The following is a 15802-nucleotide window of genomic DNA, read 5'->3' on the forward strand; positions in this document are numbered from 1 at the left end:
GTATAATTTTATGGTAATAATATGGTGTATATAATATTAGTCATATTTAAATAATTATGTATATCATATCACATTATTATAATTAGGTGTCATAAGTTATTTTGTTTAAAAAACCTTATAGGCTTTTATACTTGTCGTATCCCTTACCGGGAGTGTGGGATGTCGTCTTAACATCCTCCCAGGATTTATAACAAGTTTTTGAAAAAATTATTTTTATTATTTCTAACAATAACATTATATTATATATTACATATATAAACAATAAATAAATAACAGTAAAATAAATATTATTACTTTTGTTACCTTTTTCTTCTGTTCGGAGCTTGGAAAAATATGGAGGACTTTTAGAGCTTCGTGCTGATAACGTGTTGTGAAAAAGTAAAAATTTACGGTAAAAAAGTAAAAATCTCAAACTCTCAAAATTATCACACTACACACTTTATAATATTTTTCTCTCAACTCAATTGTAATTTTCTTCACAAATGAGAGATCTATTTATAGAAAATTTTTACAAATAATCCAAAAATAAAATACATCATTACCTACATCATCACACACTAATTTTCAATATTCAACACCTAATTTTACCTAATTTTCAACATTCAACATTCACATTTTCAACACAAATATTTAACATATTTTTAAATAATTTTTCAACATTAATGTATTTATAATACCGGGTATGTTTATTATTTATATTTTTGACTTACTTGTTTATATATTTTCTTGAGATAATATCCATTATATATAGTTAGTTTTTTAGGTTGAGTTATATCCAGATCTTAATAATTAAATGATATGTAGCTCATCTTCCACATTTATGTATTGGACTTTTTATAGTTAGGTCATCGGTTGTCTTTTAAATTTCATGCTTCATATGTTCATTCTTGGACGTGAGAGTGTGTGTATGTATATATGTATATATATAATACAGACAACCGAAATCATCTTTTTTTTTTGGTTGCCGAAATTGCTTTTACATGATATTGTTATTACACTTCTGTTTTTAAATTATTTCAAAATGAATATAAATCAAATTAATTAAAAAAATAGTGTATAAAGCGAAAGTACACTAAGTATATATTATGTATTTCCATTATTCACTTCCGTCATCTTGAAAAATCAAACAAGGATCCATTAATTTCAAGCCATTAATTAACACTAAATAAAAAGACTGATAATTTGAAGTCACTCCACGAGGAGGCTTGCCAGCCCCTGAACAAACTCATGCATGTAAGAATCCTCGAGCCCTTTGGTCAACAAGAAGTCCCTCCACTTGCCATGATTTTCCATGATTTCTTTCCCAATCTCACTCTCTTCTTCCATCACCAGTTTGATCTTCTCCATCACAGCCTCTTTTGTGAAAAAACCATCTTCTTCTCGCCTCTTAACCTCAACCCCGACCCCCAAATTTCCCTGCAAGAATCTTGCATTTATGAAATTGTCCCCCTTGTGTGGTATCAGCACCAACTTCTGGCAGTCGCTCACCATCGCCTCCGATATCGAAACCCATCCACAATGCGTGACGAAGCATCCGATGGAAGGGTGTGATAAGATCAGCTGTTGCTGTACCCAACCTCCATGGACGACGCCTCTTTTCTCAGTTCTCTGCCTGAAGCCTTCGGGCAATGCTTCTTCCACGGTATTACGTCCTTCGGGTGGTTTCAGTGCAGCAAGAAACGGAAGACCTGTGATTTCTAAACCCAGAACCAGTTCCTGAAATTGATCAAGTTTAAGAATTGCTTCACTGCCGAATGAGCAGAAGATCACTGATTTGGGTTTGAATTGATCCAGCCAATTAACCCATGTCTCGTCTAGACTCACGGTTGGTGGCTCTGGTAACACGGGGCCTGCAAGAATAAACGGTTTTTTGTGTTTTTTCCCAAGAAATTCACAGTATGGCCCATCGATTTCTCTGCATGATTTAAACCCAAGTGCATCACATTCTTCCATTGACATAAGCAAGCGTTGCACGAAGTTCATGCCACTTCCATATTCTATCAAAGTGCACCATTGCCTCCGCGAACGCACTTCTTGCGGACTAAGCTTGATTCCTGATGGAGGGAAACCGATGGGAGGTTCCAACAAAGCATCGGCGTTAGGCTCTTCCCGGAGGAGGTACCCTACAGCTGCAGGGCTTACGATCATATAACAAACGGATATAATGCCTAATCGCCTCGCCAAAGCTGGCAACCAATGCGTGAAATCGTAGAACGCGAAATGGGGTTTGATTTCTTGGAGTATAGAATCAACCAAGGGTTGTGTGAGATCCATTGCGTGCCTGAGAAGTGGACCCCTCGAAAAGCTAATGTCTGCGGTGGTTTCGGCTCCTTCGGGGAGGCCATCAACACGAGGGATTGTGATCGGTATGAAGCTTATGAGATCCGGGTGGAGATTGAATTGGTTCAATTTGGACAGTGTTTTTGTGGGGAGGATGAAGAAGATTTTGTGGCCTCTTTCCGCGAGTTTGTTGGAAAGTTGAAGAAATGCTGTGAGATGAGCCATGGCCAGCCATGGATACATCACAATCTTGAAGGTCTCTTCACTCATCTCTCTTCAGTTTTTTAGGTAAATCAAGACAATATATTTTGAGAGGAAATCGAGCTCACATTTGGGAAAGACGAGGTCCATCTTATAGAAGATAAAGGTAGGAGATAACATGTTTCCTTAATGCATTTTCTTGCGACTGGAGTCTTGTCTACTAGCGTCACGATTTATTCACCTCACCTGTAGAGTAGCATAGATTATAAAGGGATCACATGTGTTTTCACGTTGCGAACGTATTGCATCACACTAAAAAACGATTAACTTTTCCTACGGTTAAAGTACTACCATTACAAGAAAATAGTTTTTTCTTTACTATACATTAACATTAACGGCACACATTAAAAGCATGTCGTTAATAGTACTATTACCTACATACATATTCATATGCGTTGTTAATATTATTGTTGAGCCCAAATTCCACAAAGTCCAAATTGTGTAAAGCTTCCAGAAATAAGAGCTCATTAAATGTGAGAACCCTATTTCACAAGCCCGTAAAGAAGTCAGTCGGTGAACACGATGGAGGAAGTTGATCCATGACCCATTATGGATGATCGTGAAAGGTGTGGTCGGAACTGCTCTGTGGAGTGGTTTTTCTTCAGATTTTGGCATAATTCCTCAACCTCTCTCATAAAAAATGTCATTCATATTCATAGCATAATTAAATTTGACGTTGTTCATGGATTTTCTTTGCAATTTCATGGTATTCCTCATCTTAGGGGACAAAGAAGATGGTGTTGTGAGTAAGCAATTTGTCAGCGGGGTCCGTTCTCGCCATTCCACCGTAATCAGTAAGCAATTTGCCACATCTCTGTTAGAGTAGGTGCTCAGCAAGCCAACTTGTGGCTCGGGTTTTTATTAACTCTAATGTAACAAAAATCTTTATTTTAATAATATTTTACGATTTCATCCGATTATGACATTATACTTTATCTGTATACCAATGCAAGTTACATAGATAAAGTCCTTGAATATACAATAGGTACCATGAGGTCTGCGTCGCAACATAAGATCATGGAATTCATTAGGAAGTGTACCGTATATTCTAAACAAATTCCTAGTCGAATCAGCCGCCTAAAACAAGGATAAAGGTCGTCGACACTACAAGGAAACTAAATTTTCGCAGCGCCGTATCAACAACGTTCTTTTAATGCATGCTGTCAATAATGTTATTAACGACGTGTCTATCTGTGTGCGCTGTTAATATAATTAAAGTTTATACTAACAACAACGTGTGAACAATGTACGCCGTTAATAACGCACGAGTTACATCATTAACGGAGTGCGATCACTTCAAGCTGCTAATAACGTAAGAGTTATATCATTAAGAGCGTGCACATTGAATGTTGTTACTTGTATTTTTGACCGCTAGCTCGTAGCGTGCTGTTAATAGTTTATGATAAATTTGCCCATTCACCCAAAATTCATTTCAATTTCATTTCCCCCACATTTCATTTCTTCTTCCCGGCCATCCACCCATTTCCCTCGCTCTTTACGGACGTATTCTTCTTCTTTATGAGACGAAAAGAAATTGCAATCTGGAAAAAATTCTTTATCTGAACAAAAAGAAATTGCAACCGATGTGTACGTAAAGATTTGAGGGCTTGCACTGTACTTCTTCTTCATGGTACGTATTATTATTCTTCTTCACGATTTCTCGATTTTTGATTGTCTATGTAAAGATTTTAGGGCTTTCACTCAACATATCTGTGTGAAGGGATCGAATGAGAGGGATTAATGGGATTTAATTAGGAGTCACAGAATAGAAGCGAGAATGAGGCTGATATCAAAGAACCAAGAGAGACAGTGAGAAAAAAGATTGCATTTTTTTTACCCTTTCTGCCAATTTTCAAGTGCAAATCGTGAAAAGAATTTGAAGTTTTAAAACAGAATTCTGAACAATGCCATAATTTATAGTTAACAATTTTTTATATGTTTTTTTGAATTATGTTTTCATATATGGTTTTAACTGAAGTATCTATTATAATTACATAACAAAACAATAAGCTCTAAAACACAATTCATTGTTAATAGATCAGATATTAGTTAAATATATTAGTTTAATATTATCATAAACTTGTTTTACCATGCTATTTGGTGTTTAAATTTTAACTTGTATTTGTTGTTCGGTCCATGTTGTCTATTTATTCATGATCTTGCATAAATTAAACTCCAAAATCTGAATAGTCTGGCTTTTACAGATCAATGGTTCTGTCGGTGATTTGTGTTCATATGCTGATAATTGTAAACTGAAGCAAACCCATCCTTTATCAAAGTAGGTAAAATATCTCAAGATGCATTTTTTCTGTCATCTATTGCAGCCCAAATTTTTCTGAAAATGCATGTTGCATTTTTATGATGAAACTTGTATGAAGATGTTATTTTGGGCTTAATTTTGCTAAAAATAGAGCTTTCTAACATGGGAACAATAATGGTAATACAATTTAAGGGCACTAATGATGGCAGACATGTATGCTTATGTTTGTTGAATATTAATTAACCTGAGCATATTTGTTTCAATAACTCCAGGGGAAAAGGAAACCATGGTTTTTTATTCCTAGGATGGCTTAGTTTGACAAATGTTGTTTGACCAAATATCTCTTGTCATAACCAAAATTTGCAATTATGGAAACTATTAATATTTTACCAAAACTTCAGAGCCATCAAACTTCTGAGTGGCCGTTGCACTATGTCAAATGTGCTACTTTGTTACTGTTTGGTGTTGAATTTCAAAGAAGTTAAAGGAAGCAAATGATGAACTTTAAACGGTGATACCTCAACCCTCCATTTTATTTGACTCTACACCAACATGGAATTGAGAAGCAGATTCCTCAAAAAGGACATAACATGGTTGGTTCCTCGGATTTTGGAACCATCTCCCTGAGTTGGCACACTAGACCGTGGAAATGAAAGAAGCCACGCTATATTTAGAGAAGAGAGACCATCTGTTTCTCTACTGTGCCAACATGTAGACCACTATATCATGGTTAATAGTTTAATATTATCATAAACCATATATAGTTTTAACTAAAGTATCTATTATAATCTCATGACACATTACTAATTCTCCACGCCATGGATCTACTCATTGTTAATAGATCAGATATTATATATATATATATATATATATATATGTATATATATATATGTATCTATTATAATCTCATGACATATTATTTATAATATATATATATATATATAATACATAACAACACTAGAACAAGTGGCATAATAAAATTTATTATATATATTTTAGTTTTGGAAGATTTCTACGCCTAATTTGTTGGTTTGTTTGTGCCGTGGTTTAGATGAACTAATTTGAACATTAGGTCCAAGGGTGTAACCAGCTCTTTCGAAAAAAAAAAACTAATAAATTCAAATTTCGTCAACTTAAAAAATCTAAACAACCATCTTTAAGAAATTTTAGGCTTCTTGCTCATGTATGCTTTTGGTAGATAGGAATATTACATTTAGTCGTAAAGACAACACTCGGATATTCCAATAGCTACCGTTCAAACAAATAATTGTGGGTTCCTGGATTTGATGTGAAAAAGATAAAATAAGTTTGAAACATTGAGATTGAAATTCTTGTTTTTCTGTATATATGATAATAATAACAACAATAATATTTTATATTTTTCATTATTTTTTTTGCTGATAGTAAAACTATGTAAAGAATGGTGAAGTCATATGTTTGTATGTTGGGGTTTGGGTGATTTATGAAATGGATAAAGAATGGATTCGTCTGCCTTCAAGGCTTGTGCCTGAGTATGTAGAAGGGGTACAAAAATTTATTACACAAGCTAGGAACTATGCCAAAACACGTGAAGTCATCTTATGTCCTTGCAAGCGTTGTAAAAATAGGAAATATCTGAAATTTGACCAAATGTATGGCCACTTAATCATTAAGGGGTTTGATCTTTCTTACACTATTTGGGTCTTCAATGGTGAAAGTTATAACTCGCAATCTCAAGGTGAATGTAGTTCAGGAGGAATTCATAAAGATGATGAAAGTAGAGAGGCATATCACTTATATAAGGATGTTTTTGTACCGGGAAGAAGAGGTTGAACATAATATGTCTGAAGCAAAAGATTATGAGTTTGCTAATTTATTATAAGATGTAGAAACTCCTCTCTTCTCTAGTTGTACAACTTACACAAAGTTGTCTGCTGTCGTCACGTTATATAATAATAAGTCTACTAATGGTCACACTGACAACAGTTTCAATGAGCTCCTTAAGATCTTAGTTGACATGCTTCTAGAAAAAATACACTTCCAAAAACAGTTTATTCTATGAGAAAATTGTTGAAACCGTTTGATTTAGGATATGAGAAGATTCATGTTTGTCCAAACGATTTTTGTTTATTTAAAAAGAATCTTAAAGACCTTGACTTGTGTCCAAAGTGCGGTTTCTCAAGATCGAAGGTAGACAAAGTCATCACCAACGTTCATAAAGGTGTTCCTGAAAAGGTGCTACGATATTTTCCCGTGATACCAAGATTGAAAAGGATATTTAAATCAAAAGAAAAGGCCGTAGAGATTATTTGGCACACCAACCACAAAATTCAAGATCATCTAATGCGTGATTAAGTTGATTCAGTAGCTTGGGATACGATAAATCATAAGTGGCCAAATTTTGCATCAGATACTAGAAATCTCTGCCTTGGTCTTGCAACAGATGGATTCAACCCTTTTGGTGACCTTATATAGCATATGACGTTTTAAAAGTTGTGACTGAATCCACAACTTTGGCACTTGATTTCCTCTTTGCTTGATTGAGAAAAAATTGTTCTTTTTGCTGGATTACTGGTGAATTGGTTGTTTGAAAACCTAGGTCTTTTGAATTGTTGGCCCGATTGACACCGGCTTGACTGAGGACGTTTGAGTTTGTTCTCACCTTCACGCCTCTTGATGTCATTCTCAGCCCTGATGGCGGCTCTCATCAATTCATCCAAACTATAAGGCTCGATAACAGCAATGGCAGATTGAATGCGACTGTTCAACCCTTTCTTGAAGCGATGTATCTTCAAGGCCTCGTCTCCCATGATGGTTGGGGAGTAAGTTCCCAATGAATGAAACTTGGATGAATATTCCACCACTGTCATGTTTGGTTCGTGAACCAAGCTTTCAAATTCTGACAGCTTCTGCACTCGAACTGCTGTCGGGAAGTACTGCCTCAGAAATGCCTCTCGGAACCTTTGCCAAGTGATAGGTCACGTCCTTAACATGGCTGGTGATACTCATTCCCACCATTTGGCTGCTCTATCCCACCATTTGGCTGCTCTATCCGCAAAGCTGTTTGGAACTGCCTCTCGGATGAATACTAAGCCGTTTGGAAATGAAAATTTCTCAAAGTTTCGAAAAATTGGAAAATTTTATAAAATGATGATATAACCATCTAAACGAAGGATTTTGGGGTTCGTCGGCAGTGCTAGAACGATTGAATGGTTCTAAGTTAGGTTCTACTCGTCGAGAGCTTTCCAACGGTATCTTTTAATAGTCAAAATTCTTCCTGGATCAAAAGTTATGGTCGTTTGAAGTTTGCGCGAAAAACACCTCAACTTCCCATACAATTTGATAGGTCTACTGCATGTGCTTGCTGAAATTCACCTTCTACTGCATTTCTGATGCTACTACAATCAAGTCTGATGTTTTCCAGCACTGTTAGAACTAGTCTGCTGCATTCCGGGTCTAATGACCAGTCTTCTGCATTCAGATCTATTGGTTCTGGTTTCAACTACTGGTTCTGATGTTATTGTTATTCGGTCTACTGGTTTTGGTCTACTGAAATTTTTTTTATCCTACTGATTTTGGATTAAGACTTGCTGCTGAATTTCCAAAATATTAACTTCAGAGTTACCGATTTCACCTCTACTGATCAGAGGTCTACTAAAATCAATTCTACTCATTTCAGACATTCTGCTGAAACACTCAGAGCTCTACTGCCTTTTGATTTGTTTTCCTTACTGATTTTCCAACTTGTACGTAGTTAGTCTATCATTTCAGTAGTCCATTACAGTAGTTTATTTTCATAACTCAAGTAGTATATCAGAACTTATTTTTCAGAAGTCTATCAGAACTTATTATTTCTAGTTCCTCCTTCCCAGATTATGAAACCTGGTTTGCTCTGATACCACTTCAATGTCATGCCCCAAGAATGAGATTGGTCGACACCAGCGTTGCTCTCAAATTTACATTCGAAAACAACAAGCCTCATAAGTACAAAATTCAGAAACCAGTCTTTTTATTTATAATACTGAATAATTCATTGTCTGATACAAACTCAAATACCTTAAGTGCGCAGAAAACTGGAGCTGAAATAATCAGTTGACAGCCCAAACTGAAGACTATAGGATACGCCAATTGAGCGCATCAACTGATCTTATGAACTGAACAGAATCCAACTGATGTATCTTAAATCAGTTCAACTGACTAACCAGCTGAAAGGTAGTTCAGCAGGAAACTTTCAGAAGCCCGACCAGCTGATGAAGTGTTCAACTGATGAAGATCCCAGCTGATCAGTTCAAATGAACCAGTTAAATCATTCATCTGACCAACCAACTGATTTCACATCTTCAACTGCTGACCAGCTCAACTAACCGGTTCAGAAATTCAGTTAGGAGCAATCAGTTGCGAAACACGACAGTCAACATTATTGGAATCCAACTTTGCGCAAATGTACATAAGCTTTTGTCCAATCAAAGGACAATAATGGACCGTGCAGCAAAGCTTAAAGACAAATTGTTCCAGAAGATATGTCGGAAAAAGACGAGACACAAACTTCAAGGAATATCTTTAAGCTGCAACGGTCACATGTGCTGAGTCTTGGCATACGGTCATTTTGCTACTATAAATACAGATAAAGACCATCGGCAAACCTGAGATATAGAAAGTGTGGAAAAATTAGAAAGGCACGCTTATTATTCATCATCTTTCAAGAAGCATTACGCCCAGTTGCGAGAGAACACTTCAAGATATATCAGCTTAGTTTAGAAGTTATTTTCCCTCAGTGTGTGAGAACACTTTTCTGGTGTATTCATTGTTCACTTCTCACACACACGCACACACACCACCACTCAAATACAGTCTTACACAAAGACAATAAACTTGTGTATGTAGTCTTCCTCACATAGACGTTAAAGAAGTGTTGACTGGAAGGTGTTGTCTTCAGTCTAGAGTAGGAGTTCAGTTAGGCAGTAGTGTAAGTCCTAAGCTGTGTATGATTTACACAATCAGTTGTATAAATCTAAATCTTCTAGTGTATCCTACCCGTGGAGGTAGAAGGGGTGACGTAGAAGCAGTTGAAGACTACGAACATCCATAAACATATCTTGTGTATTTAACTGATCAACTGTTGTTTTCAAAATAACCGGATTAGCAAGTGTATTCATCTGTTCAGTTTTCACCATAATTGAATTGGTTAATGCAAAAACTAATCTACCCATTTTCAGTTATTCAGTTGCACAGTATATAAAATATATCAGTTTCCTTAACGAAGGATTACTTCGAGTGTTTTCCGCTTGGTTTCTAACCAAACTCGATTTAACTCATCGGCGTAAACATTCTTAGAGCACGAGCTATTGCAGCTCTTGGAGAATATTGTGTTTGAAGCACCTTTGGTGCCCAACACATGATCCAACAAGTGGTATCAGAGCTAGTTGTTCTAAGAAGAACATTTGAAAACTGATATTTTAAAATGTGTTTTAAATTGGTATTTAAAATGGATTTCAAAATCCTCTTAAAAATTTTATTTAAGTTTACTGGGAGTGAAGAGAAGGTCTTGATTGTGCAGCAATCGTTATGGCCACTTCTATAAACTCCTTAACTTGAGTTTCTTAGCTGCTTGCAGGGTTTTGAGGTCTACTGACAGCAGTTCAGTTAAACTGCTCTGCGTGCAAGATCTCAGCGGCCTTTCTATCAGTTCAGCTGATCAACAGACGAACCCAACTACCAGCTGAAACTGATCATTTTAGTGGAGCTGAATAATCAGCAGTACCGCCGCTTAACTTCCTTATCAGATCAAAGTAGATGATCAATGCGGTTCAGCATCAATTGAGTGCAGTTCTGAGTCAGCTCGATCAGTTAGACTGTACAAAGATCAAGTTCAAGTCAAATTATCTGCTCTTCTGGCAAAAAGGATTAAAATCGCTGCAGCATTCAAGGCGATCGGTGGTTAGCATATTCAGTTCTAATATGTGTAAACTAACTGATATTTGATGTTATTGAAAGTCTGCTATTGTAGTATAAATTTCCCTTACATTTGCTGGTGTATGTAAATATATGATATAAGGGACGCTTATTTGATTAAATAAACATCATGTTCATCCAGTTAGCCTTAATATAACTGAACTGTTATTTTAAGATTTGTTGTCTAAACTGCTTGAGTGTTGCTAAAACTTCTTTAATCGCGTAATCGATTATATTTTTAAGGGAGAGTTTTTAAATCAGTTTCTGAGGGGGAGCTTCTTCTTAAAATCATCCCTCAAACTGAAAAATTGTTATTAAAACTCTCTTTAATTCAGTTGTTGAGGGGGAGTTTGTTCTTTTCGTTAAATTTATTTTAACATGTTATCTCTCAAACTGAAACTTTCTGCTATTTTGTTTTTGATTCTCACAAAGAGGGAGAATCAGTTAGGTTTTAAAATTTAGTTGTATATTTTAGTTTGTTTTAAACTGTTCAAGTTTTGTAAGCATCAAAAAGAGGGAAATTGTTCGAACATTTCATGTTCGCAATCTTTACTTGATTTTGATGTTAACAAAACTTGTTATTTTGTTTCTAATAATCTACCTTAAGTGCACAGAAAACTGGAACTGAAATAATTAGTTGATAGTCCAAACTGACGACTATCGGATACGCCAATTGAGCGCACCAACTGATCTTATGAACTGAACAGAATCCAACTAATGTATCTTAAATCAGTTCAACTGACTAACTAAATGAAAGGTAGTTCAGCAGGAAACCTTCAGAAGCCCGGCCAGCTGATGAAGATCCCAGCTGATCGGTTCAACTGAACCAGTTAAATCAGTTCAGTTGACGAGCCAACTGATTGCACCTTTTCAACTGCAGACCAGTTCATCTAATCAGTTCAGACATTGAGTTAGGAGCAATCAGTTGCGAAACACGACACTCAACATTATTGAAATCCAGCTGTGCACAAAGGTACATAAGCTTTTGTCCAGTCAAAGGACAATAATGGACCGTGCAGCAAAGCTTAAAGACAAATTGTTCCAGAAGAGATGTCGGAAAAAGACGAGACACAAACTTCTAGGAATGCATTCAAGCTCGACGGTCACATGTGATGAGTCTTGGCATACGGTCATCTTGCTGCTATAAATACAGATCAAGACCATCAGCAAACCAGAGATATAGAGAGTGTGGAAAAATAAGAAGGGCACGCTTATTATTCATCAGCTTTCAAGAAGCATTACGCCCAGTTGCGAGGGAACACTTCAAGATATATCAGCTTAGTTTAGAAGCTATATTCCCTCATTGTGTGAGAACACCTTTCTTGTGTATTCATTGTTCAGTTCTCACACACACGCACACACACCACCACTCAAATACAGTCTTGCACAAAGACAATAAACTTGTGTATGTAGTCTTTCTCACAAAGACGTTAAAGAAGTGTTGGTTGTAAGGTGCTGCCTTCAGTCTAGAGTAGGAGTTCAGTTAGGCAGTAGTGTAAGTCCTAAGTTGTGTAGAATTTATACAATCAGTTGTATAAATCTAAATCTTCTAGTGTATCCTACCCGTGGAGGTAGAAGGGGTGACATAGGAGCAGTTGAAGTTTCCGAACATCCATAAACATATCTTGTGTATTTAACTGATTAACTGTTGTTTTCAAAATACTGGATTAGCAAGTGTATTCATCTGTTCAGTTGTCACCATAATTGAATTGGTGAATGCGAAAACTAATCTATCCCTTTTCAGTTATTCAGTTGCACAGTATATAAAATATATCAGTTTCCTTAACGAAGGATTATTTCGAGTGTTTTTCGCTTGGTTTCTAACCAAACTCGATTTTACTCATCGGCGTAAACATTTTTAGAATACGAGCTATTGCAGCTCTTGGAGAATATTGTGTTTGAAGCACCTTTAGTGCCCAGCACATGATCCAACACAGCTGAAGCAGCAGCAACTGAAAGAGACATTCAGTTACAAACTAAACCAGTTGCTGAAGTCGATCCAGCTAATCCAAACTACAGATGGAAGAAATCAAATCCACAAGAGTTGGTGATAGGTAATCCATCTGATCCGGTAATAACAAGAAATCAAATGTTTAATTTATTTTTTCACTCAGCATTTGTTTCTCAAATTGAACCGAAGAAAACTGATAAAGCTCTAGCTGATCCTAACTGGATAAATGCTATGCAAAAAGAGCTACATCAATTTACTCATAACAATGTCTGGAATTTAGTTCTAAGCCAACCATTATAGGTACAAAGTGGTTCTATATGAACAAACTTAATGAAGATGGTTCAGTTGTGCGCAACAAAGCAAGGCTTGTAGCACAAGGATATAGGCAAGAAGAATGAATTGATTATGATGAGACATATGCACCAGTTGCACGACTAGAAGAAATCAGAATATTCCTCATCTATGCCTCTTTCAAAGATTTCAAAGTATACCAGATAGATGTCAACAGTGCATTTCTGAATGGTCAGTTGCAGGAAGAAGTCTGTAACGACCCTTTACAGGCCCAGTGGACCGCCCATACGGCCCACTGCCCCGATCGACCCAAGGCTATCCCGATCTTGGGCTCCCTCAAAGGGGCCTTTTCCATCACGGGCTTTCCATAGGCGTCGTACGGGTTACTCATAGAACTCTCCAGCCCATGCACTGGAGTCTGTGCCTTCCCAGGATCGAACCTAAGACCACATGGATATATACCTATATATCCATGTGGTCTTAGGTTCGATCCTGGGAAGGCACAGACTCCAGTGCATGGGCACCTATATATCCATGTGGTCTTAGGTTCGATCCTGGGAAGGCACAGACTCCAGTGCATGGGCTGGAGAGTTCTATGAGTAACCCGTACGACGCCTATGGAAAGCTCGTGAGGGAAAAGGCCCCTTTGAGGGAGCCCAAGATCGGGATAGCCTTGGGTCGATCGGGGCAGTGGGCCGTATGGGCAATCCACTGGGGTTGTAAAGGGTCGTTACAATAAAAGGCGCCTTTTATTGTAACGACCCATTACAGGGGCAATCCACTGGGCTTGTAAAGGGTCGTTACAATAAAAGGCGCCTTTTATTGTAACGACCCATTACAGGAGCCCATACGGCCCACTGCCCCAATCGACCCAAGGCTATCTCGATCTTGGGCTCTGCTCTATGGGCCTTGGCCCATCTATGGAACTCTTCCCTCACGGGCTTTCCATAGACGTCGTATGGGTTACTCATAGAGCTCTCCAGCCCATGCACTGGAGTCTGTGCCTTCCCAGACTCGAACCTGAGATCACATGGATATATAGATACTCAGCACAAGTCTGGTACCAATTGAGCTACTCTGTTGAACAACCACCAGGTTTTGAAAATCACTATCTTCCTGATTATGTTTATCACTTGAACAAATTTTGTATGACCTAAACAAACTCTCAGAGCTTGTTATGAGATCTTATCAAAATTCTTAACTGATCATGATTTCAATTTGGAACCGTGGATAAGATTTTGTTCAAATTTTCAAAGAATGATCATATTTTACTTGTGAAAATTTATGTTGATGACATTATTTTTGGGTCAACTAACCTCAAATTATGCGAGAAGTTTGTCAAGTTAATGCAGGAAAAATTTGAGATGAGTATGATGGGTGAATTGACGTTCTTTCTTGGTCTGCAAGTGAAGCAATTGGAAACTGATACATTTATCAGTCAAACAAACCCAGACACTTATTGCACGTTTTTTTTTTTTGCATTGAGTTCGGAAAGTCCTCCTCGGTAACCATTGAAGAGCTGGGAAATTATCACATTTCATACTTGAAACCGAGTCCCATAAAACAAAAAAGAATTCTTTTTCACACTTCAGTTATTGAATTTCTATGTTTAGCCCAATCCTCACAAAAAAAGGCTCTGAATATACGAAGGAACTGCTTAAGAAATTTGGCATGGAGACATGTTCAGCAGCACACACTCCCATGAGTTCATCAATTAAATTAGACAAAGATGAAGAGAGAATATCAGTTGAGACGGCACTTTACATATGTTAAATATGTTCTTTACTTTACCTAACTGCTAGCTGTCGTGATATTGTATTTGGCATGTGTGCTAGATTTCAAGCTGATCCTAAGCAATCGCATTATTCAACTACCAAACGCATATTGAAATATTTTAAAGGCACACAAAATGTGGCTTATGGTATATTAAGGACTCGTCTTTCAATTTATTTGGCTATTCAGATGCAGATTATGCAGGATGTAAGCTTGATCGTAAAAGCACCAGTGGATCATGTCAGTTTCTAGGATACAGATTGATTTCTTGGTTCAGCAAGAAGCAAACATCCATAACAACTTCCACAATTGAAGCAGAATATCTAGCTGCTGGAAGCTGTTGTGTCCAACTGTTTTGGATTCAACAACAACTGAAAGATCATGGAGTTATTGCAGAAGAATCACTAATCTTCTATGATAATACAAGCACAATTGCGATCACATATAATCCAGTTTTTCACTCCAGGACCAAACACATTAATGTCAGACAACACTTCATCAGAGACCATGCTCTCAAGAAGGTAATCAGACTGGAGTACATTTTAACTGAACAACAAGCAGCTAACATATTCACCAAGTCATTACCCGAGACTAAGTTTTTCTACTTTCGTAATATTCTTGGTTTAATTGATTTGTCTTAATCTTATTTTCATCATTTTATGTCAGCTAGTGTTGTTAGTCAGTGGTTATTCAGTTGTTACTAATTATTATTCAGTTAGTATCAATTAGATTGCAGAGAATGCCATGAAATTAATAAATAGCAATGAATCGAAATAGAAATTTTATTGATAAATTCTACTTATTATTACATGGTTTAGTACTATTTCTACTGCATTTAGCCAAAGGGATAACCATAAGGACATCTCCTCGGAAATTTTTCTAAAATCTTCTGTGAAGGCAATTTTGTCCAGAACCCTATACTCCTTGCTGAGCATCAGGTAGTAGAGATCTTCATCAGTTACATGGTCTGAAGTATGAATGACGGAGAGACGCCGTTTATATTTGATTTCAGTTTCTTTCTGTTCATCAGTGACAACTAATATATCTCTCTAGAT

The 15802-nt window shown here is 36.8% G+C and overlaps 1 protein-coding gene across 1 annotated transcript; it reads right to left on the reverse strand.

Moving 5' to 3' along the window:
- Positions 1-1066: 1066 nt before the first annotated feature.
- On the reverse strand, positions 1067-2632 carry LOC140972212 (cyanidin 3-O-galactoside 2''-O-xylosyltransferase FGGT1-like). Its single transcript, XM_073434665.1, has one exon. The coding sequence runs from the start codon at positions 2548-2550 to the stop codon at positions 1189-1191; it is 1362 nt and encodes a 453-aa protein (XP_073290766.1). The 5' UTR covers positions 2551-2632; the 3' UTR covers positions 1067-1188.
- Between the last annotated feature and the right edge of the window lie 13170 nt (positions 2633-15802).

Source organism: Primulina huaijiensis, chromosome 3 (assembly GCF_012295235.1).
Source record: "Primulina huaijiensis isolate GDHJ02 chromosome 3, ASM1229523v2, whole genome shotgun sequence".
Lineage (NCBI taxonomy): Eukaryota > Viridiplantae > Streptophyta > Magnoliopsida > Lamiales > Gesneriaceae > Primulina > Primulina huaijiensis.

What these genes read in the sequence shown, in the direction of transcription:
- LOC140972212 (XM_073434665.1), bottom strand. Translation starts at nt 2,550, where the DNA reads ATGAGTGAAGAGACCTTCAAGATTGTGATGTATCCATGGCTGGCCATG.